General features: G+C 42.1%; 1 protein-coding gene and 2 pseudogenes across 3 annotated transcripts; 2 read left to right on the top strand and 1 right to left on the bottom strand.

The window, feature by feature from the left end:
• Positions 1–10,081: 10,081 nt before the first annotated feature.
• LOC113025328 (UDP-glucuronosyltransferase 2C1 pseudogene) lies at positions 10,082–12,946 on the bottom strand (annotated as a pseudogene). Its single transcript, XR_013907370.1, has 2 exons — positions 12,766–12,946; positions 10,082–11,821 (listed from the first exon to the last, which is right to left on the bottom strand). The product of XR_013907370.1 is annotated as a UDP-glucuronosyltransferase 2C1 pseudogene (transcript).
• Positions 12,947–13,891: 945 nt separating this feature from the next.
• On the top strand, positions 13,892–21,746 carry chrna5 (cholinergic receptor, nicotinic, alpha 5). 2 transcript variants are annotated; one of them, XM_026172967.2, is made up of 8 exons: positions 13,892–14,300; positions 14,636–14,770; positions 17,215–17,366; positions 17,574–17,618; positions 19,596–19,705; positions 19,931–20,108; positions 20,195–20,890; positions 21,054–21,746. In XM_026172967.2, the coding sequence occupies exons 2-8, from the start codon at positions 14,686–14,688 to the stop codon at positions 21,210–21,212; spliced, it is 1,425 nt and encodes a 474-aa protein (XP_026028752.1). In that variant the 5' UTR covers positions 13,892–14,300; positions 14,636–14,685; the 3' UTR covers positions 21,213–21,746. The 2 variants fall into 2 exon arrangements, with proteins under 2 accessions (XP_026028752.1, XP_026028760.1); XM_026172975.2 differs by lacking the exon at positions 17,574–17,618 and having other exon boundaries at positions 13,895–14,300.
• Positions 21,747–21,870: 124 nt separating this feature from the next.
• LOC113025352 (UDP-glucuronosyltransferase 2A1 pseudogene) lies at positions 21,871–24,319 on the top strand (annotated as a pseudogene).
• The last annotated feature ends 9 nt before the right edge of the window (positions 24,320–24,328 follow it).

Here is a 24,328-nt window from a genome sequence, read left to right as displayed (position 1 = left end):
CATAAAGCTCTCCAATTGGCTTTGTGCCTGTGTGAGGATGCAACTGCATGCCTGCTGCTGCTGACCGAGGAGCAGAGGGGAGATTATAATGCTCTGGTCGGAGCACTTCAGAGGCGCTTCGGGCAGTATAACCAACCAGTGCTGCTGAGGTCGGAGTTCCACAACAGACGCAGATTGCCAGGTGAGCCCCTCCGCATTTTGGCCCATGAAGTCGAGTGCCTTTGCCGGAGGGCGTATGACAGCATGCCACCATCAGTGCAGGCGGAGTTAGCTCGGGACCAGTTCCTGCAGGCCCTGAGCCCTAAAGAGCTCCGCATGCAAACTCAGCTTGCTCGGCCGGCCACACTCAGTGCAGCCCTGGAGCTAGCGTTGGAGAGAGGGATGCTTGCAGGATCCTCTGGGGGCGCTGACAACGCACACGTGGTGAGGGCTGTGTCAGCACCTGTGGAACAGATGGAGACGCCAGCGGGCCTGTGCAGTTTGGTGCAGACAGCTTCGCTGCAGTCGCCTTCCCCTCGGGCTGGCCCACACCGCCGACCTCAGAGCTGCTGGGGATGTGGACAAGTCGGACACCTCATCAGGCAGTGCCCCAAGCTTGCAGCGGTTCAGGGAAACGCCCACGGGCCCGTGTAGGCGGGAGTACACGGGCCTGGGAGAACGACATCCCCACACCACCGCCACCTCCACCCGGTGCGGCCATCACTGTGGGCTGGACCCAGGTTGGCGGCTTTTGCCATGTTCCAGTGACGATTGCGGGGGTGTCCTGTACGGCCCTGCTGGACACGGGATCCAATGCAACGCTGGTCCGACCCGATATTGTCCCAACCGGAGCTGCTGTACAACCGACTAACGTGCAACTTAAGACTGTGACCGGTGATCTGGCCCCAATGAGAGGGAAGGGAGTGTTCCAGTTCAAGGTGGGGGACCTCGGTGTGTCTTATGCTGCCTGGGTGGCTGACGTGCAGGACGCCTGCATCCTTGGGCTGGATTTTTTACGAGCCATTGGTGGTGTACTGGACTTAGGCAAAGGCCTCCTCGTACTCCCTGATGGGAAGAAGGTGCCGCTTATTCCTCCCCCGGTCTGCCCAGCATCTGCCGCGGCGTCCACCTCCACCGCAGAGACCCCTGCAGACCCGCCAGCAGAACAGCGAGCGGAGGAGGAGGAGGAGGAGAGGCTCTCAGCAGTGAGGAGTATCTGGTCAAAGAACTGTGAGGGGCTGACTCCACAGCAGCAAGAGAGTCTATGGCAGGTACTAAAAGAGTTTAGTGACATTTTTGCCCTGAAAGAAAGTGATGTTGGCTTGACACACTTGGTAGAGCACGTCATTGAGACCGGGGATGCCCAGCCTATTAAAGTGCGCCCCCGCCGCCTGCCCCTGGCTCATCAGGAGGCTGCAGACAGGGAGCTGTGTGAAATGATGAAGGCGGGCATCATAGAACCATCTGATAGCCCGTGGGCCTCCGCGGTGGTGATGGTGCCTAAGAAAAAAAGTCCTAGGATGCGTTTCTGTGTGGACTACAGACCACTCAACAAAGTGACGAAGAAAGACTCTTACCCCCTTCCCAGGATTGATGAGTCCCTCGACTTAGTAGCCGGGTCCTCCTGGTTTTCCACCCTGGACCTGCGGAGTGGCTACTGGCAGGTGCCACTGTCCCCGGAATCCAGACCGAAGACAGCCTTCTGCACTAACAGGGGACTATGGCAGTTCAAAGTCCTGAGTTTTGGCCTTTGCAACGCTCCTGCTACCTTCGAGAGGCTTATGGACAGTGTGCTGGCTGGCGTCCCACGGCAACGGTGTCTGGTTTACCTGGATGATCTTCTAGTGCACGGGAGCTCCTTTGATGCTGCCCTGGATGCCCTGAGACAAGTGTTGGAGAGGGTGGCGGCTGCAGGCCTGAAGCTGCATCCCGACAAGTGCCACTTCATGAGGAGGGAGGTGGAATTTCTGGGCCACAAGCTGGGTCGTGAGGGCATCAGCACTTTGGAGGAAAAAATTCACACCATTACCGAGTGGCCCACACCAGCAGACCAGAAACAGCTCAAAAGCTTCCTAGGACTGGCGTCTTATTACAGGAGGTTTGTGAAGGGCTTTTCCTCCATAGCCGCACCACTCTTCCACCTGCTGCAGAAGGACCGTGACTTCATCTGGACCCAGGACTGTCAGCAGGCGTTCGACACCCTCCGCAGATCGCTGACAGAGTCCCCAGTCCTTGCCCCCCCTGACCCCGCCCTGCCTTTTGTCCTGGACACTGACGCAAGTAATGTGGGGCTGGGAGCGGTGTTGTCGCAGGTTGGACCGGAAGGGGAGAAGGTGGTGGCGTACTTCAGCCGGGTCCTGAACAGGGGCGAGCGGCGCTACTGTGTCACACGACGAGAGCTGTTGGCTGTGGTGGCGGGGGTGAGACACTTTAAATACTACCTGTGCGGCACAGCATTTGTTGTCAGAACTGATCATGCTGCCCTTCAGTGGCTGATGTCTTTCAGGGAGCCAGAGGGACAGGTGGCTCGCTGGCTGGAGGAGCGCCAAGCCTTCAATTTCACCGTGGAGCACAGAGCAGGGACGCACCATTCTAACGCAGACGCCCTCTCTCGCCGCCCATGTGCTGCAGCTGGCTGCCGTTACTGTGAGAAGCGAGAGGAAATAGAGCGGGAACTCACGACAATAGACGGAGCAGCACAGCTCGGCTGCAGGGTTCTTCTGGTGGTGGATGCAGCGAAGTGGAGGGCACGGCAGGAACAAGACACAGACCTGCTGCCGGTCCTGCAGTGGCTGGAGAAGGGGGAGCAACCCCTTTGGGATGAGGTCACTGGGTTTTCCATCTGTACCAGGGGGCTGTGGGCCAAGTTTGCAGCTCTCAGGCTGAAGGAGGGGGTGTTGGAGCGTGCCTGGAAGGATCCTGCCACGGGGGAGGAGAGGTGGCAGGTTGTGGTGCCAAGGTCGCTGAGGTCAGCTGTGCTGGGAGCCTGCCATGGGAGCACTGGCTCTGGCCACTTTGGGGTCTCCAAGACTCTTCGCCGCCTCCGCCAGGGCTATTACTGGGGTCAACAGCGGAGGGATGTGGAGGACTTTTGCCGCAGCTGTGATGCATGTTCCTCACACAAAGGGCCACAAGACCAGTTCCGGGCTCAGCTTCAGCAGCAACCAGCAGGAGCCCCAATGGAGCGAGTAGCTGTGGACGTCATGGGCCCATTTCCTCGCACAGACAGAGGAAACCGCTATGTCCTTGTGGCCATGGACTATTTTACCAAGTGGCCGGAAGCATACGCCATCCCAGATCAGGAGGCTGAGACGGTTGCTGATGTATTAGTGGAGGGGATGTTCAGCCGCTTTGGAACAGCAGAGACCCTCCACAGTGACCAGGGGCGTAACTTTGAGTCCAAGGTATTTGCTGCCATGTGTGAACGCCTTGGGACTAAGAAAACCCGCACCACCCCACTTCACCCCCAAAGCGATGGGCTGGTGGAAAGGTTTAACAGGACGCTGGCCCAGCAGCTAGCCATCCTTACCTCAGAACACCAACGGGACTGGGATTACCATCTTCCCCTTACCCTCATGGCCTACAGGTCGGCAGTGCAGGACTCCACCCAATGTACGCCTGCCCTGCTCATGTTAGGGAGAGAGCTGAGAACTCCTGCAGAGTTGGCTTTTGAGAAACCCCCGGACGCGCCAGAGGCACCACCGGGCCGGGACTACGCAAGGAAGCTGCAGGACCGGCTGGATTCTGCACATTCCTACGCCCGAGAGCAGCTGGCGAAGGCAGGCCTGCACCAAAAGAGGAATTACGACATCACCACTAAAGGGAGGCACTTCCGTGCTGGGGAGCTGGTGTGGGTCTACAGCCCAAAGAGGAAGAAGGGACGGTGTCCTAAACTGGATAGCAGCTGGGTGGGGCCTTGCAGCGTCCTAGAGCGAGTGGGGGAGGTTGTTTACAGGGTGCAGTTGCCTCCTAGGGGGAGGATAGTAGCGCTGCACAGAGACCGGATGGCCCCCTACAGAGGGACGTGTACAGAGCGTCCATGACCCTGCTCAGAGGGGCCCCCGACCGGGGCTGCGTTCCCCCCCCTCGGACTCTTCACCCCAAAGCCCCGAAGCTCCGCGTCCTCCTCAGGGGCTCAGGAGGTCAAGGAGGGAACGTAGGCTACCGCCCCGCCTCAGAGACTGTGTCGTTCCCTCGGGGACGAGAAACTTATTGCTGGGGGGGCAGTGTAACGATGGTTAAGTGTTACTGGACAGTGACAAGTTGGTTTTCTCTGCACACTGTTGTTGTTCCTTTAACCCTTTACAGCCGATCGGAGCGGGCACGCTCTGTTTTGCGTAACTATTTTTAAATCCCGGTAGCTCTGCAACCAAGTAAGCTAGCGCAATAATTTTTTTTGCATATGAAACTGGAGGAGTTGTACTTACATCTTACGCCATCAGCTTGTCCTCGGTCACAGTTTCCTTCCACATATAGCTTTGCAAAAACTGCATAAAAATCACTTGCAGCAACAAAAACATGATATTCCAGAAACACGCTTCGCCGATCCATCAGCTGTTTGTAACACTTCCTACGTCCATCAGCGCGAACTATCACATGACCGCATGACCTGCCCGAAACCGGAAGTGACGTCATTTTGCGGAAATGTAGTTTTTTACGATCGAGGCCTTATGAGCTTGTGTTTTACTTGTTATGTGTTTTAAAAAGTTATGTTTGACTTTATGACTTTCTGTGTCGTTTCTGGGATGCTTAAGACTCATATTGCACTGCTGGAAATAGTTTATTTTGATGCATATGCTGTTATTTTGCAAATTTGCACTATAATATTTATTTTTGTTTTTCCTGCAGTATATAAAAATTGGTGTATTTCAAAAATAAAACTATGAAGACACTCACAATAAATTTCCTGTGGTGGGAAACTAGTTTGTGTAACTTTTTTGTATTTACAGTTTTGAGGGATAAGCCTCTTAAATTTCTCTAACTAGAAATATATGTTAAAAAAACAAAAACGATTTTCAATTTTTTTGTAGTTTATTGCACTTTTTTGCAATTTATGTAATTACTATGCACCTAATGCAGACATATTATTAAAGTTTGGGCTATAATGGTTGTATTGATGTATAGCAACTTGAAATGCTCCCAAAAATGGCTCCACAGCATGTAAAAATATAATATAAGCTCTGGCGAACTTGGTTCTATGGTAGGTCTTAAAGGGTTAAGATTCATGTTTGGTTGGGCTGCAGGAAGTAGTGAGGGTGGTGTACAGGAAGGGGTGGGGGGACCTGGTTGTTCTGTGTGTGTGCCAGGCTGAAGAGAGGTGTAGTTCGAGAGCGCTTCCCCCTGAGTTAACAACCCGCTGGCTTATGTGCCGAATAAACGGACAAACTGAGACCCCAACCGTCTGGTTCTTGTGAACGTTACAATATATTTCTACTAATGGAATTAGTTTGCTAACAGCAACAGGGATGAGTCAGTGAGTCAGTTGGGCTTGTGAATCATGATTCACGAGTCAGTAAAGTGATTCTCGAGTATTGAACGATTCGTTCACGAATCGAACATCACTAGGGTTAGTGAGTGAGTGAGTGATTCATTCGCTCTATGATTCAGCACAGGAAGGGAGGGGGTGAGTAGCTCAAATGTGTTGTCAGCATGTTAGCAGAGCGATGCTACTGTGAACCGAGGAGCTATTTTCTTGATGTGAGCTTCTACTCTGGGTTTTTTCTTCCAGTTCAGAGCAGAAATGCTTTTGTTAAGAAACTGGCTGTTGTTCCCCCCCCCCCGCAATTTTAATTATAAGCTAGATATATTTCTACTAAGCGAACTAGTTTGCTAACAGCAACAGGGATGAGTCAGTGAGTCAGTTGGGCTTGTGAATCATGATTCACGAGTTAGTAAAGTGATTCTCGAGTATTGAATGATTCGTTCACGAATCGAACATCACTACAGCTCTGCTATCACTTCCAACATAAATGAAGACAGGAAACTAAACAGCAGTGATGTTTGTAGGGTTACTGAAGTTGGGCTAGCTGGTATATAATGATGTGCTACGTGATCGCTAGCGACACAGCTATGTTAGCATAACATAAACAGTGAAGCTGGAGGACGAACACTAACACTTTTCCACTTATAAAAGTTAACGTTAAGGTTCCTGATAGTTAGAGACAAATGCAATCGCATGGCAGGATGCTGTAAACAGACCGAACTTCAGTCAGGAGAACAACTGAGATAATTCATCCACAATACAAGGTTAGTCATTAATATACTGCAACAACATGGGAATAGAGCAGCTGCCAGAGAATTCAACATTAATGAATCAATGGTACAGAAGTGGAGGAAGCAAGAAGAATGAGTTTAATAAAGTTTGATTTATCTGACTGCTTTGTTTCGCTTAATGTGCGTTATAATCCCGTGCACCTTATGGTCCGAAAAATACGTACTGCACACTGCATTTTAATGTTGCAAAGCACCTCTTTTTAACTTCAGTGGATATTATACATGGTTATGCTCAGGATATGTCAGCCCATTTCTACTGGAAATGCCTTTTGGTTAAACTTTCAGCAAGGAATTTGCATTTGCACTGTTACATTTTTATAAAGCTTTAATGTACATAAAAACCAGCTTGTTTAAGTGAAAATAAATGGAAGGTTGTCTTTTTGCGCTAGTAATGTTGTGGAGTTGTATTTTGTCTCGCATCAATTATATCGTTATCGCAAATTTTCAAATATATATCGTGATAAATATTTTTGGCCATATCGCCCTGCTCTATACCACATTATAGTAATGTCAGTGTCATAGCAGTCGGAAACCTACAAAGTTTATTTAATGGCAAAACACGTCAATGAAACACGCAATTTATTTAAGGATCACGTTCATTCATTTTTTACCGTGCCACTTTACAACAGCAGATAAACTCCCACCGTCTTTAACTGCGCGATGGATGCTTCGGAAATGCAATCGCAACACGCCTATTACCTGTAATATACACCTGTAAATGTATTCTGTTGGCTTACTGTTATTTCAAACGACGTTCCTTACCTTTGATCAATAAATGAGGAGCGTTGGGGTGTGTTGCGAGTGTTGAGTTACTTGTTTTCTCTCCCGAAACGTAAAAGAGGAGATTTTTTTAAAAGTGCCGCCGCATCTCAAACTCGCAACAGCGCCGGAAGACCGTAGTGGCCAAAAATATATTACATCCGTAGTGGTTTAGCACTACCATAGAGAATGAATGGGAAACGGTTTAGGCCGTTTAGCTAAACAATCCCAGGCTCCCGGACATTCTGAATATTCTAAACCAATTCTGAATCACCAGAAGATCAGTAGAGAACATTAGATTATTAGAGCTAGGAAGAGAGGTGTTTTGGTTTTCGGTCTCTTACAGAGAAAGGAACAGACACCAGACGAGGTCACAGATATACGAGGATCCTTCGCAGCAGAGACAGACACAGTGACTGCCGAGACACAAACTGGGTTCAAGTGTCATGGCGTTTGGGCTCCGATTAGTCACCTCAAAAGAATGGATCCCATAAACACAGCAATAACCATGAAGGGGTTGGCGGAAATCCAGGAACACCAGACCAACGAGGTTCGAGAGGCTCTTGGTCAAAAGGGGGACACGTTCCTGTTCATTTTTCTGGGGGACACAGTTGTGACCCGAGGATACACAGATCGTTGTTTGACATCGGGGCAGAATAATCCCCTGATCTGTGCAGCGACTGAAGGGTTGTCTAACCCCTGAGGTTGAAGAAAGAAGAGCAGAGGATCACGCAAATGGAAGACACTGGTGGCTGCAGAAATTAAATACAGGCTAAAAGCTCCTCGGACAGAGGTTCTAGTCTGAGTACGTCTGAAGGGTATAAGGTAGCACCAAAATAAAGCTGTGGGAGAACTGGGGAGTGTCATCTGTACCTGCTATTGTTGTAATAATAGTTTTTCTTGCATCTGAACTGCGCAAACACAGAGGTCATCTCACATATGGTTCACCCAACAGGGGGACAAAGGGCCTCAGGGGTAAGAAGAAATGAACCCGGCCACACTGAATTGCAGAGTGTAGGTGAGCTCTTTATTCTAAAGAGCTCAACAGGGGGACTGTGGGATTATAATATTATTTTATGCCATGTTAGACCCCTAATTAAAGACTGTGAATTATTATGTAGTTCTAGTTTGCATTATGCTCCTGAATTAGAAGAAGGTGATAACTATTGCATTTGTTAAACTGATTTGCATTACATTAGACTGCTGATTTATTGTGAATGAATGATATTGTTTTATGATGCATTATACTGCTGAGTTATAAGAAATACTGTTCGCAGAAAGTCATCGCCTTATTTGTCTGATTAGAAGAGAACAGAACATGCTGGAGTTTTCTGCCCCATCTCAGCAGGAGCAGATAAACAGAGAGCCAAGGTCGTAGCTTAGGCGCCGTGTGAGAGAAAGAATGTGAATGTTTAGGCTTTTATGATTAGGTGGGGGCCACTAGAGGCTATAAGAGTTTAATCAATGCTCCACCATTTTGAGATCTGATGCTGTCTGCGTACGGTGTCCATCTCCCACGCGTGTGATCATTAAAATCATCGTTTGACTCAACCCGGATGGACCAGTGTTGTTATTGTGGTTTTTCCTCTTGTATCCATCCCCAATATTTGAATCCGTAACACCAGCAATTACAATTCAAGTCGACTGAGGAAGATGGAGACAGAGAGAGAGGCCCGAGAGGTTGTACACGAACCAAAAGAACAAGTGAACAAATAATGAAGCTAGCTGAAAAAAAGCCCTGCATTTTTAACAAAGTAATTTTTCATGTATTTCATCTGTGCTTTGCATGCTTTTCCAGTAGCAAACTTAAAAAATATTGGTAATAATTGTAGCATTTTACAGGATTCATACCACTCTAAACATGGCTTGAACACGATGGCTGCCACTATATTGATGTGACAGAATCTTTTCTCCACTCTCAACATTGGTGTACACGATGCTCTGTGATGCCTCTGCATAATAAGGAGAGGGTGTTTTATGAATTCAAAAATTTTAATATGAAAACAACTCTATTACCAGTTTGCTCTGTGTATATGTCTACGGAATGGCAGGGTGATTTTCCAGTGTTTGTGCTGAATAATGCTACTTGAAGTGCTTGATGAGTTGGTGAACTGTGTGATCAAGAGACTGAAATAGTGTTGTGCATGTTTTTATTCTTGTCTGCTTTGCCACAAATTTTGATTTAACTTCTTTCACAACTGAGCCTTTGCCTTGGGTTTGATAACTAAAGGCTCCACACTAAAACTGATGGAATAGATTGGAATCTCTGATTATTCACTCAGAATTATTCTTAGAAACTACAATAGGCCATCCAACTAATTAGGTTGCTTTGGAAGGTAACATTATTATGGTTATACAATTTTAAATATGACTTTTCAATTTTCAATCAGCATATTCCCTTAATATCAAATACAAGGCATGTAATAATAATAATAATAATAATAATAATAATGGATTGGATTTTTATAGCGCTTTTCAAGGCACCCAAAGCGCTTTACAATGCCACTATTCATTCATTCTCACATTCATACACTGGTGTATGACATTATGATTGTGAGCTGAGCCCCCAAAAAGCTTGAACCTAGAATCACACCTGTCACTGGGTAAAATGAAAATAGCTGATATCAAGTCCATTATAGTAGCTGATGACCCAGGAAATATCTCATTGTGAAATCTCATGCAGAGTACACACTTTACACTATTGAAACTGCTTTACTCTGCCTAGAGTTGCTGGCATAGGTGGAATTCACTTTACTCTCCACCTCCTTCTCAGCTCCACCTTTTGTGTTATATATTATATGGAAAAAATACCAGGCTGCTTACATATTATATTTACATGAGCTTCTCAGCCATGAAACCCATTCCAGCTTACAGTTTTGTGCTCATACTAATGTCAGAGGAGGTTTGGAAGCCTGCAGTTACATAGTCAGCAGAGTGTTGTTGACTTTTATGCACCATCCGCATCAGCAGTCAGTGATCCCACTCACATGCAGGCACATGCAAAGCTGAGGGCACTGGCTTCCATTTAGTAAGTATTTATTACCAAAAAAGTAAATCTTGTGGTTGGAAAGTCATTTCAAGTGTTTTATTTGTGCTCATTATTATGAAATCACAATATGCATTCAGAAATATTTTATGAAAATATAATTCTGAATAAAATCTCAATAAAATACAATAGAAATACAATGGGGTTTTTGTCAAAGTGCTGCATTACTGAAATCCTCCATCACTCACGTTTCACTTTACGTTTACACATCCCAGTGTATATACACCTAATAAGGTAGAAAGTGGTTAAAAGCACAAGCAGCATAGCTCCAGTCAGGAACAAAACTACATCTACAGAGTGGTAGGAATACCAGGGCATTCTGTAGGACTGTGCTTTCAGGTGAGCTGCTCCTTTGTGCCTCATGACAAACTCTATCCAGAAGAGGGCGTTATCCAGTGGCTTTACTGGCTTATCTCTGTGTAGCCTGGAAAGTCTCTGCATGTTCGTCCTGTACGAGGGATCATTCAGGACTTCCTCTATGGCCTTCAGGAAGTTGTTGTCTTTGTCCACTGTAGCTAATGTAAGTATCTTAGCTCCTCCTCTGTCTTTCAGACGTAGCAGGTTGTCATACTGATCAAAAAACACAGGTATTCCCACAACTGGGACTCCATGATAAATAGCTTCTTGGACTCCGTTTGTTCCTCCATGTGCCACAAACAGTTTTGATTTTGGATGTCCTAAAAGGTCATTCTGTGGCATCCAGTCCACCAGTAAAGTGTTATTGCCCAGATTGGCTGGTCTGTCACCTTTATACTTCCAGATCACTTTCTGTGGTAGTTTAGAAAAAGCTGCAGCGATCTCATTTGCCATGTCAGAAGGAAGTTCAGTCACAAAAGTCCCCAAAGACATGAGGATGAAGCCATGGTCTCCAGAACTCTGCACAAAGTCCTCCAAGTGCTGAGGCAGAGGTTTAGCAGGTTTGCACTGGAACCCTCCGATATAAACGACATTAGGCATTGTGGGCCGTGGGTACTCAAACACAAAGTCCACTCTCATCAGCCAAATGTCTGCATCAGTCATTAACTCATTAAAATCATAACCAGGCCCAAGATATTTGTCAGTTATTTTCTGGTATACTAGTTTAGCCACCAGGTTGTTTTGTGTTTGTGTTATGATGTGTAAAACCATGTTTGTAACTCTCTGAGAAAAGGTCATCTTGTCAGTATACCCAGTTCCAGTCACAGGAATGTAAGATAATGGTGATGGAGCTATGGAAAAATGAGCATCTGCAGTTATTACCCAGCGAACATTATAAACCAAAGGAAGGTTGAGATATTTGGCCAGAATGACTCCACCACCCCAGCAGGGGTCAGCGAGTATCACGTCAAACTTGCTTTCATTTAAGTTTCTCATCAACAGTTTGTCATCTACTATTGCTGTTACAAGTTCACCTATAGTTCTGTGAATGTCAACAAATTTGCTGAACATCTCTACACCCATGTGGATAAAACCTGACAAGGAAAGAGCACCTTGTTCAGATTCTATGAGCTTAGCCACCATTTTTGACATAATCTCCTGAGTCACAGGGTTTTCCACCGGAACTGTTAAAATATTATAACTAGAGGAAATATCCTTGATGTACCAGCTTTTACTGGAACACAGAATTGTTATGCTGTGTCCTCTAGAGTGCAAAGCCTTTAGTAGAATATCCATATTTACCCAGTGGCTGCCTTCTGAAGGAAACACTAAGATGTTACCTCCTTCACAGGCTCTGGGAATAGAAATGAGCAGCAGCAAAGCAGTGCAGCAATAGATCACCCTCATCTGAAATGAAGAAAAAAAAATGAATTTACTGACATGAAAAAGATGTTCACAGTGGAAACGGACTATGAAAATTTCAAACTACATTTTTTTACTTTGTCAATGAAAAGTTTGAGGGTGATGCAATCACAAGCCATCCATATATGCTCTTGCACTTTCATGATTTATTAAGCAACTTTCTGTTTCATCACTGACATTTTTGAATTTGTAATAATATTTATAATAACATATTTGAAGTTGGTACACGTTTTGTCATTGGTGCAGATAATTTATTAGCTTGAGGTAGGTTGCACGTTTTAAAAATTAGGCGTGTAACTGCATAATTGGGAGGTTTTTTATTTTATTTTTTATTTAATTAATAAAAAGATACTGACAGCGAGCTGCTGAAAGCGGATGACGTAAGAGTCTACCGAATGTTGATTGTTTGACAAAATAGAGAAGCAGAGCCACTGAATGTAGAGAACGGAGCTACGACAGAGTTCACCGGGAACGGAAGAAGCACGAAACAAACAATAAAGATTAAAAACTGCAGTATTGAAAGTGCAGACGGTGGCTGCAATCGACACTTTTCATTGTTTTCAACGTTCTGCTTCGGCTCTTTGTATGCTATAACTCTGCTCTTCTCCGTGTCTGACCGATGGATCAACAATAGCATAAGCATGCGTAGCCCACACACCAGTTGTACCACATATTTTTGACACTGCTTCCAAGGACAATAAACCCTCTCTGCAGCTAAACAGGAAGCCCCAACTACCCGGGGACTGGAGCAGAGACCCTCGGTGGTTTTCAACACCGTTTTTTGGGCGGGGGTTCCACAAAAACCCACAAAGCTTAAGAGTAGGCCACTAACTCCAGTCGCAATTTGAGCAGAGCTTTTACGTGGAGTAGCAAGGTTAAGTTAATTTCCCGTATATACAGTCACATTAACACAGAGCGTTTCTACTTACTGCTGGACGTTTGGTTTCTCCACACAAGAAATGTAAAGAGCCTGTTTTCCAGAGCGCCAATGAACGAAATCTGTTCAATTAATGTTGCTATGCAGGATAGAGAAGAACTGAATCACAATCCAGGATGCACGTTGAAGCCTGGAAGGCAGGAAGTAATAACCCTATCTATCTGTGTTCAAAGGTGACGGGGATACTTGGAAAGCAAAGGTGTGTTTATGTACTCTGGATCAAAGTTAGTGCGTCATTTATGAATTAACTGAAATTGTACACTTTCATTTTCACTGAATAAGGAATTAAATTCCAGTGTTTTGTCAGCACAGTCTGTAGGCGTTAACCATTATAAAGATTCTTTTTGTTATACATTTAAAGGTTTATATTGAAGCTGCATTTCTTAATGGATAAGTCATTCTGTATTCATTTTGTAATTTTGTTTGAATGATTCTTAATTCTTAGCTTTATATTTGTTTCTGTGTAATGTCATGTAAATGTTATGCGACCCTAATGAGGTTTGATCGTTTCTAAATTTGCAACCATTCTAAATTTATTGGTTTATAATATATAAGAGTTTTATATGTCGATATATAGCCTATGTAGATGCATGTCGGTGCATCTATGGTGGTTTATTGCACATACTAAAACTTTGGCTGTGAAATAACTGCAAGAGATGAATGTCTTCTGCTCATCTGCAAATCCTGAAATGTTTTTTCCAGGATTTGATTTTTTTTTGTAAAGATTTGCATGTAACAGATAATTCTGATATTTTTCAGAAAGGTCTCCCATTACCGTTTCACAGATGCTATGAAAAGTATAATAGGTTATATTTAACAGGTTTTAATACTAAATAACAAGACTGCTTTTACACACATAAGCCCTGCATACTCACACAAAATTGTGTTTTGTTATGTATTTAGTATTTTATAAAACAAAAGATAAGACAGTAAAATGTAAATATGCTGCACTGACTTTGGAAAATGGTTTTCCAACAGAATTTGGTTAATATTTATCTTCCCCTTGCATGTTAACATTTCTGCATCCCACAATATGCTGTCACCATGGAAGCAAACATATTGACACAGAATTGTGGGGGGGGACAAGTATCACAAAATACATCATCATGTGTGGCAGTGGGCACCAGGTAATGATCTGGAAACTGTTGGTTAGATGCAAAGCAGAGTGGCAGTGGCAGAGCTTACCATTAGCTGCTGTGGAGAGGCAATGAGGTGGCTGCATGGAGGGTGCAATTATTCTTGCCTGTTATTAGTGACCACGAGAATGTTAGAGAAACGGGAAGGATGGAAAACGGTGATGGTGCTGGGGGCGGACTCTCCTAAGGAACAGGAGGAGGAGGAGGGGATGAGCATGCGTTGCCTGTTCACAATTGGAGGCAGCAGGGAGTGAAGCAGCATCTGTGTAAGGCGAGAGAAAGAACCTGCATGTAATGGAGGAGCAGTACAGCAGCACTGCCGCTGTTGTTTGGACACTAACTACCTTCACATCCACTGTTAATCACTCTTAATGGGACAACCTCAGAGCAGGTATGGATACAGCAGCTGCATGCTCACATATTAAAATGTAATTTTTATCTTGCAGAGGGTCATCTTAGCAAGGTGAAGGTAGAACATATTCTTGACTTATGCAGATGTTGTTCTGGATGTTATAAGTGTGGTTGCAGTTTATTATTTAGTGTAGATGATGCTTATTTGTTTTTCACAGCCTTTCCCCTGAAATCCCTAAATAAGATTTTATTCGGCTTTAATAAAGACGAATAACTTGGGATTTGAGCGTTTACCCAAGGCAAGATTTATTTACCCAGATGTATAAAGAAGCCACGGTTTTTAATAACTATTGTTTTGAATATTTTATTTTCCAGCTCTGGGATGCCCAAGGTACCAGCTGTGTGGATCGAGTGCCACCTCTGATATGATGTGGAGAGCAGGAGGGGCAGCCACCTCTCTCACACTGCTGCTGCCATTGGTGTGCTGGTGCTACCTGTGCCACTCACTACGTGAGTGTTTTATGACCTGGGGATGCCTGATGACAGAGTAGCAGAGTTTTCTACAGAATATTGAAAAAAAATTGCAAGAGTTCAGCTACAAGGAGTGACTTGTGTCAGCATGTTAATATAAAATTTTATAATTTGTGCATTTGCTGTGAGTTTAGAAAAACAAGTTAGCTATCCTCTTACTGATCAAATATGTAAAAAATTCTAAAGCTAGTAACTAAAAGACTGTGTTCAATTTTAAATAGACTTCCTCTGAAGAAACAGAGTGCTTACTTTTTACTATGACACACGATTTTCACCTACATCAATAATTAACACTCTGTTTTCATTCGTTATCATTGACTGAAAACAGAGGGTCTGTGTGGATAAGTGGATGGAAAAGATAACCTTTGGTTATGACAAAAGAATAACTGAAGTCACTCTTGGAGAATTAACTTAGTAGAGGTTATTGGTGGGCAGGTGAGGAACAGTAGAAAGTGAGAAAGGACAGGAATAATAATATAAACTATACCAACGGGAGGGAAGAAAGATCTGCTGCCATCATTAACGTATATACAAATATACTTTATTTGTCCATTATTTTGTGATCTCTTGTTATTAATGTTTTACATATTTGCCTGACTGTGGCAGCATGTGATCTTTAGAGAATTTATCACTGGAATCCTCAGCAACTCACATTATATATTCCATGTTTATTGCATTACATGCTTAGTGTTTTGAGATGCTTCCTATTGCACTGAACAAGCAGAAGCTAGCATTCATTTGAGTAAATGATTTAACATGAAATATTTTTTACGCAGTATTTATGTGTAAATATCATTTGCTGATAGAATTCAACATTTGCTGACACTGATAATGAATGAGCTCCAGGTTTTTCTCATATACTAAACACCAACTTTTTACTACATCATTTATGACTGAGCACATTCCCAGGTTACCAATAAGTCATCAGTGATGAATGTAGAATCCAGAAGATTCTCCTGCCTGTTTTTCACCCGAGCAGGATGCTGGTGACAGTGCAGAAGAAGCTCTGAGAGATGATGAATTTGCTGATCACACAGTCATTGATTGAGGCTGTTTGAAGCCTTGTCTTTATTGATCCACGCAGCCTGAGAGTGACACCACATATTTGTGGTCAGTCTTGAGGTAGATTTGGAGCCACATTCACTATCCATAAATTGAGTTTATTACCATGGAGGTGAAGAATCAGTAGCTTCTTGTTTGTACTGGTATTCTGATACAGCAAAGCGATGCAGCAGTTGTAAAACAGTTGAACCCTTAATGTGGTGGAATTGGTTTAATGCCATGACCACAATCTATGCCACCTACTCTATAAGTGCTTTGATTATAAAGAAATTTAGTTTATATAGTGAACAAACTAGGATTAGATGAATTAAAATGGTTGTTAAACACTGAGTGTATTTTAGCACCCTGTAGTTGTTTGTGTTTTAACAAGTCAGCTGAAGAAAAACTTCATGCCTAAAGATATTCTTGCCTAAAACTATTTTCCTAAAATTTGGCATCAACAGCAATTCCACAATTCACCGTGAACAGTCCAAGTTCAAGTCATGTTTAAAATTTCACATCTTATGTTTACTTTTGTTACATATGCAGTAAAGATGGCGGGATACATTAGAAAGCAGTGACTTTTATTGAATAGGATTATCCTTCAAATGAGAATGTCCGCATTATTTACAATCGTTGCTGCATATGACTCACAGTGCAGTGATGTGATGAGAAAGGTGTATAGACATATCAGGTACTCACACTAGTGAAGGAATGGTACAAAGTAAATAGGAACTGAGCCAAATCGCTGCAGTGCTTCCTCTGATTACATTTTAAATTGCAGACATACATTTCATCAGTACACGTGCATGAAGCACAGTCTAACTGCAGTGTTTTATTTGGATATCGTTCTGAGGCTATACTCTGCAAATATTAACTGATGGCATCTTACAGACTGGGAACCTAAAAGAAAAAAAACTATTGCTTAAATTTGTCTCTAGCTAACCCATCATCACCCAGAACATCCCAGCTAAACACTAAAAATGTATTTTGAATGCTATATTCAAAAATACATTTCTTTTTGATCACTCCATTAGCAAAGGCTAAGTAGAAAATATTTGCTACCATGCTTGGCACTCATTGTAAAGGCTTCATACATTCTCTTTTGATGTAGTAATCTTAATTATATATTCAATATGAGTTTGGTTCCTAACTTTGGTTTGCAGAGGTCATAGCCAGAAGCGCTACACATAAAACTAATATAAGTTCAGAAAGGTAAATGCAGTGCTGTTTGAAAACATACAGGGAATGGTTTAACTTTTTTTAACATGCCTGTTAATAAGTAATGCTATATTTTCTGAATTACCTTAAAATAAACCAGTATAGCTAGATAGACAGATAGATATAGATATTTTAAAAATCACGTCTTTTCCATCTCTTAGGTATTCCAAAACTCTCCACCTACGCAAAAGCAGAAGACAAACTATTCAAATATCTCTTTAAAAACTACCAGAAATGGGTTCGTCCAGTGGAATACCTAAACCAGACAATCCGTGTGAGGTTTGGACTAGCTATTTCACAGCTTGTTGACGTGGTGAGTATAAATCAGCACTGATTATTACTGTGATAATGTTTATCTATTTGTTACCAAGAAATCATATAAAGGACATAAAATAGTTTGTTCAAAGATTAAATGTCATTTAAATCACTGCTCTGTTCTCTGCTCTCTAAAAATATAATGTATCACTTAATATAAAATGTGAATGTTTTTTGTACAAAATGTGTTGTTTTACAATTCTAGGATGAGAAAAATCAGTTAATGACAACTAATGTTTGGATGAAACAGGCAAGTACCTCTATATCTGTACTTACAAGATGATGTAACATCATGTTGCGCCATTAATATTTTTATAGCACCTTTCTAATCTAAACTTACAAGAAATATTAAAAAATACATAAAGCCCTTGAATAAAAAGACGGCATATAATAATAGGAGGATGCTTATTCCACAGTCTTTGGGCCAAAACAGTAAAGGTACTCACCGGCTTTGTGTTAAGGCTTGAATGTGGAAGCTGTGACAGCAATTGATTCTCTTATCTGAGAGATCTGCTTGCTTAATGAAGAGTTAAGTATTTTGAGATATAAAGTGGAGCTCTATCATGTAGTGATTTAAAAGTAATCAATACAGTCTTAAATTGGATTCTGCAGGAATTGGGAAGCCAGTGTAGCTCTGCAAGAGCTGAAGTAAAATGTTTCTTGCATTGAGTGTTTGTGAATAGCGTTGCTGCCGTGTTTCGTACTAAATGTAGATGGAAAACTGCTGCATTGTTAAATGAGTAGCAGCATTCAATTATATTATTATATTCTGTCTGACCTTGGCAATATTTATAATCTGTAGAGATTAAGATTGAAGGGTTAATAGTCTCAGGATTTTGTTGTCCAACAGCAGGAAATTACACTATTAGGAATATAGTCAGGAGGAATGGGTGGTGGTTAGTGGTTAAGTTGTGATATTACTCTGGCCTAAGTTTTAGTGGTCTTGTATTGAAGTTTGTTTGCCAGTGACAGGTGGGTCACACATGGGCCTTAACACTTTGTATTAACTGGATAGAAGTAGCAGTCTTCACTCTGGGAATGGCTGCTTTGGCTTTTTAGGATGTATTATAACAGAAGAGCATAGACTGGACAGGAAAGCTGGGATAGAGAGCCAGGAAAGTTAAGTGGGAAATGCCCCAAAGGAGATTTGAATCTAGACTACTGCAATAGCCTTGAGGCATATGAGTCACACTCTCAATCCAGCAAGCTATACTAACACCCTATAAACCTGATTTCGTAAGGGGAGGCTGAATACACGCCTGCTTCTGTGTAAATAATCATTCTGTACAATACGATAATTTTTAATTCAACACTGTTTATAACTTGCATAGTTCACATTTCTGTATAGCTGTATATCTCATATTTCTCTATAGTTTTTTTATTTCATAGTTTTTCATATTTATATCCTGTTCATACATAGTTCGTACTCACTACAGCCTGTACATACTTATAGTTATAGCATATTCATAACATACCTTCATACCGTGTACATTATAACATACCATAATAGACCCATTTCTGTAATATATTTACATATCTATATTGACAGTCATGGCTAAAGCACTTCTAGATGGATGCAAACTGCATTTCATTGCCTTGTACCTGTGACATGTGCAATGAAAATAAAGTTGAATTCTATTCTATTCTATTTTTATCATAGTCTGGTACATTGCCAGATAAAACTGACATAGCTGTTCATTGTATGGAGCCATGTTCCCAGTGTATTCATGGTTCCTTGTTTTATCTCTTAACTGGTTAAATAATAATTGGCAATGACTTATGGCTTGGATCGTATTTCTACCACCAAACTATCTTCTCAGAACCTCTTACCAGCCAAATACCAATTACCTAAAGACAGGATTTGTTGTGCTGTCATCTCCCTCCATTATGATAGCTTGAGGGAAACCAGATGTTCGTAACCGTCCTTTTTTCTTCTATCCAGTCATCTTGTTACAGTCCTTATCACTTTCCATTTTCTTTGCCACCACTACCAAATTTCTCTAGTCTAAAGAATAAGTTGTTGTCACTTCTAACTAGCGGTTCCTCCTTGTTCCCAGTCTCTGCGCTAAGTCAACCAGCTACTAGCTCAGGTGCCATGAAATTATTACAAAAACTGACTTTCAAGAAAGGATATGAATTTTCAAATAAGTTTAATATGTATTTTAGCAACCCATTGATAGATTAGTTGTGGTTTTAATTGTTAAATGGACTCTTTTCCCTCACGTAGGAATGGACTGACATGAAACTCAGATGGAATCCTGATGAATACCTGGGCATCACATCGATCCGTGTCCCCTCAGACAGGCTATGGCTGCCGGATGTTGTACTGTATGATAAGTATGTCACTGTACTGTATATAAATAGGTTATTAAAAGATATAATGAAAAGCTTTTTCTTTTTTTCTTACATTTTCCTAATTTTCCAAATGATTTTCATAGTATATAAAGCAAAGAAAAAAAGTGGGGAGATTAAAATGAAGTAAAGGAAGTTGTTGTTCTGGATGTTGTAGGAGTACTCTTAAAGAAGCTGTTAGCTAAAATGTGGGCATATTTTTCTTAATAGTTCTGATGGACGCTTTGAGGGAACTATCACCAAGGCCGTTGTGAAGTACAATGGTACAATATTGTGGACACCACCAGCCAACTACAAGTCAGCCTGCACCATTGATGTCACCTTCTTTCCTTTTGACCTCCAGAACTGCTCAATGAAGTTTGGCTCCTGGACCTATGATGGCTCCCAGGTGAATTTCTATTATATAACAGCATCTGCAGTACATTAATATTGTAATAAACACTGATTAATTAGATTCCCTTTTTGATTTAACAGGTGGACATAATTCTGGAGGACTTCCACGTAGACAAGCAGGACTATTTTGACAATGGTGAATGGGAGATAGTAAAAGCCACAGGCAGCCGTGGTCTGAGGACTGATGGCAGTTCTTCCTATCCCACCATTACCTACTTCTTCATTATCCGCAGGTTGCCTCTTTTCTACACCCTCTTTCTCATCATTCCCTGCATTGGCTTGTCCTTTCTTACCATTCTTGTTTTCTATCTGCCTTCAAATGGTGGTGAGAAGATCTCTCTCTGCACCTCAGTGTTGGTGTCGCTTACCGTCTTCCTCCTGGTCATTGAGGAGATCATCCCCTCCTCTTCAAAAGCAATCCCACTCATTGGGGAGTACCTGGTCTTTACCATGATCTTTGTCACACTTTCCATCATTATTACTGTCTTTGCCATCAACATCCACCACCGCTCTTCTTCTACACATCACAGTATGGCACCCTGGGTGAGGAAAATTTTCCTGCATCGACTTCCTAAATTGTTATGCATGCGCAGCCATGTGGATCGTTATGCCACAGCTGGAGTAGCCAGGGCTAGAGAAGCGGTGGGACTGGAAGGGATAAAGAGCTCGACACCTGAGCTCACTCAGCTCCTCTACACTCGACACAACCTAGAAGCTGCTTTGGAGTCTATTCGCTACATTACCATGCATGTGGTTAAAGAAAATCAGGTCAGAGAGGTGAGTTTTGAGGGTTTTTTCATTTGTAAAACAAAATCGCAAATTACAACAAAGACAGTAAACTTGGAAAAATTACGGATTCATTACCCTGAGTTAGCTTATATATGTGTCTCCCCATAACCATTAAGAATATAGAGACTGCCATGTGCTTCTTCTGTTACAGGTTGTTCAAGACTGGAAGTTTGTAGCCCAGGTTCTGGATCGAATGTTTTTGTGGGCCTTCCTCTTGGTGTCAGTCCTTGGTTCTGCTCTCCTCTTCATCCCAGTTATTTACAAATGGGCCAGTATCATTGTCCCTAGCCATGCTGGAAGTATCCTCTAATAACCACAGTTAGACTAACCAAAAATTGAAGCAAAGCACATAAACAGCTACTTCTAGTCATATTTGAGATATGATTATAGTCCTGCTCGGGGTTATTCTGTTTGCTATAGGTGTGCCAGAGCTGCACAGCTACAGCTTTGGGTGCCTTGTTTGCAGAGTGGAGAGAAACATGCTTTGTCTCAAATCCATAACATGTACTGTTCTTATGTAGGCTTTCAGCATATAGTTGATTGATACTGGAATAATGAACAAACATGTACTCAGAGTAGACATATGTACTGAATACTACCAATTTGTAAATGTGTCTATGATAAACAATATTTTTCAACAAAGCACAACTGAAACATAAAAACCCTTAAAAATCTTTAGGGAAAGGGTATAATATGAGACTTAGTGTGTAGCAGAGTACATAATCACTATAGGATGAACTTGATTTTAATCTAAATTCTGCATTTGAGATTAAATATTACTTAGAAAAGATCATCTGCATTTCTGTCCACATTTCACATATAAATAAATAACAGTACAATATGATACATGTATTTGGCCTTGTCTGTTTACTGGCATCATTGAGTGGATTTATTGTTGGTTCTGGAAAAAGCACAATACAATATGGCAAGAACAAATCCCAGAGATTCCCATAAATCCCTTCATGAGGACATGAGGAAAAGCATACCCCATGAAGGCACTAGGACACGTTTTAAGCTTTATGTACTAGTTTTTGATGATCTTTTGAACTGTAGAACATAATCATGATTCTCACTTTTACACAGTATGCCCTATCAGCAATGTCAGATTCATTAGTAGTTTAAAAATAGACTATTCTTGCAGGTAAACACAAAATCTGACAAGGTGCACAATTGTGAAAGAGAACAGCTGGTCTTGGTAAATAAAAGATCAGCATTTCTCCACAATTTCCTTGAATTCCTTTGCCTTTTAGAAGGCTACAGTTATATGACCACAATAGATACAATTATTATTATGCTGACTGCATGTGTGTCAGTTATGTTCTTATATGGAAACATTGTCATTTAAATAGTTTCTTTATTCATTCTCCCTCGCCCTCTTTGAGAAAGAGCAGACTCTCTTGCCAGGACTTGAATTTCACAGCACTTCCTTTCACCTTGAGGACATTTACTGCATACTTTGTGGAGACTGTAAGACAATCCATGGTCGCAGCACAAAAGACGCTTCAGGGACGGGATGTTTTTATTTCACTGAAATTTATTACAGAATTAAAAGCTATTTGAGGATGTCTCGCCAGATTGTTTTGTTGTATGACTGATTTTTCATACCTCAGATAATTCTTTCTAAGTGGAAAAAATGGTGGGGAGGTTTACTTCACTTCTGGAAACGTTTGAAAAACCAGGAAGACTGCTTTTGTCTCCGGCCTTTAGTTGAGCCTGCACTGCCCCCGCATGGCCTTATTTTCACATTACAGCTATGTGAGCGTATTGATGAGTGACATTTGATTTTCCACTACACCACTAAAATACAGAGACTATAAGTTGAAATAATAAACATAGTTGGAGGGGGGTAAAGGATGTTAGGAATAAGGACAGCTAAAAATGCAGGTGAAAAAGGATTAATTAGCACAAAGCTAGGTTTTTAGCTTTTTGAGTTTGCAGGTTGAAATGTTTAATGATATGATGGAATCATATGCAAAATGGCTATCATGCTTGAAGATGAGAATTTGATGAGTAATTTAAAGATGCACAAATATGACCTAGTCCTCACTGACCCAGCATGGGGTGCAGGCATATTAATTGCCTGAAATTACCTCTGATCTATAATGTACAATTCGCAACTAGTGGGGAGGGACACTTGGCCATTGCACCTTCACCATTATCGTATATCCCAATAACTGGTTCTGGGCTGACAGACAGCATGACTTTCATACAGACAGTCAAAAATCTAATTTGCTATGTCATCTGGTAAGCACAGGACATATCTTTAATCCATCCTCAGTATCAAGCTGTTTTCAATAAATTCTTTGGCTCAGATGTTACATATTGTGGCTTATTACAAGGAGCAGACCTGTGGCTCATGAGAGTGGACTTTGTGTTTGAGTTCCCTCGACCGACCATGCCTAATGTTATCTATATAGGAGGATTTCAGTGTAAACCTTCTGAACCACTTCCTGAACACTTGGAGGACTTTGTGCAGAGTTCTGGAGAGCATGGCTTCATCCTCATGTCTCTGGGGACTTTTGTGACTGAACTTCCTGCTGATATAACAAATGAGATCGCTGCAGCTTTTGCTAAACTACCACAGAAAGTCATCTGGAAGTATAAAGGTGACAGGCCAATTGGTCTGGGTAATAACACTTTATTTGTTGATTGGATGCCACAGAATGACCTTTTAGGACACCCTAAAATAAAATTATTTGTGTCACATGGAGGAACAAACAGAGTCCAGGAAGCTATTTATCATGGAGTTCCCATTGTGGGCCTACCTGTGTTTTTTGACCAGTATGATAACCTGCTTCGCTTGAAAGAAAAAGGAGCAGCTAAAATTCTTACATTAGCCATTGTGGATAAAGATGATAATTTTCTGAAGGCCTTACATGAAGTCATGAATGATCCCTCCTACAGGGCGAACATGCAGAGACTTTCCAGGCTACACAGAGATAAACCAGTAATGTCACTGGATAACGCTCTCTTCTTGATAGAGTTTGTCATGAGGCACAAAGGAGCAGCTCACCTGAAAGCAGAGTCCTACAGAATGTCCCGGTATTCCTACCACTCTGTAGATGTAGTACTATCTTTTTTAGCTGCTGGTGCATTAATTACTTTTTTTTTTAAATCTCTTGTGTTCTTTAGGCTGGTATGTCTTGAAAAATGCCTAAAAATTAAAACTAATAGGTTGAATAAGAAATGATAAGACATGGTTTGTGTTTTTTTGCAGATTTCAGTGTAGTTTTCCCCAGTTATGTTACAAATCAAAGCTACTGTCAAATGTGAAAGTTCATTCAACTGAATAAAAATTACAACCATAAAACCCTGATCCCTGTGTCCACAGTCTGTATGTCCCCATGGTGAACAGTAGAATGTGCTTTTTCTATTTTAATTATTTAATTATGCAGGATAATGTGATAGCCTTCCCAAACCCCAACC

This window comes from Astatotilapia calliptera, chromosome 1 (assembly GCF_964374335.1).
Source record: "Astatotilapia calliptera chromosome 1, fAstCal68.1, whole genome shotgun sequence".
Lineage (NCBI taxonomy): Eukaryota > Metazoa > Chordata > Actinopteri > Cichliformes > Cichlidae > Astatotilapia > Astatotilapia calliptera.
The sequence above is the reverse complement of the archived record's forward strand: the minus strand, read 5'-3'. Positions and strand labels throughout refer to the sequence as shown.

Excerpts from the sequence above, each read along its gene's own strand:
- chrna5 (XM_026172967.2), top strand. The coding sequence starts at position 14,686 with ATGATGTGGAGAGCAGGAGGGGCAGCCACCTCTCTCACACTGCTGCTG. Across the intron at positions 17,367-17,573 it reads TTTCACAGCTTGTTGACGTG|GATGAGAAAAATCAGTTAAT; the intron begins GTGAGTATAAAT and ends TTACAATTCTAG. Across the intron at positions 20,109-20,194 it reads GGACCTATGATGGCTCCCAG|GTGGACATAATTCTGGAGGA; the intron begins GTGAATTTCTAT and ends TTGATTTAACAG.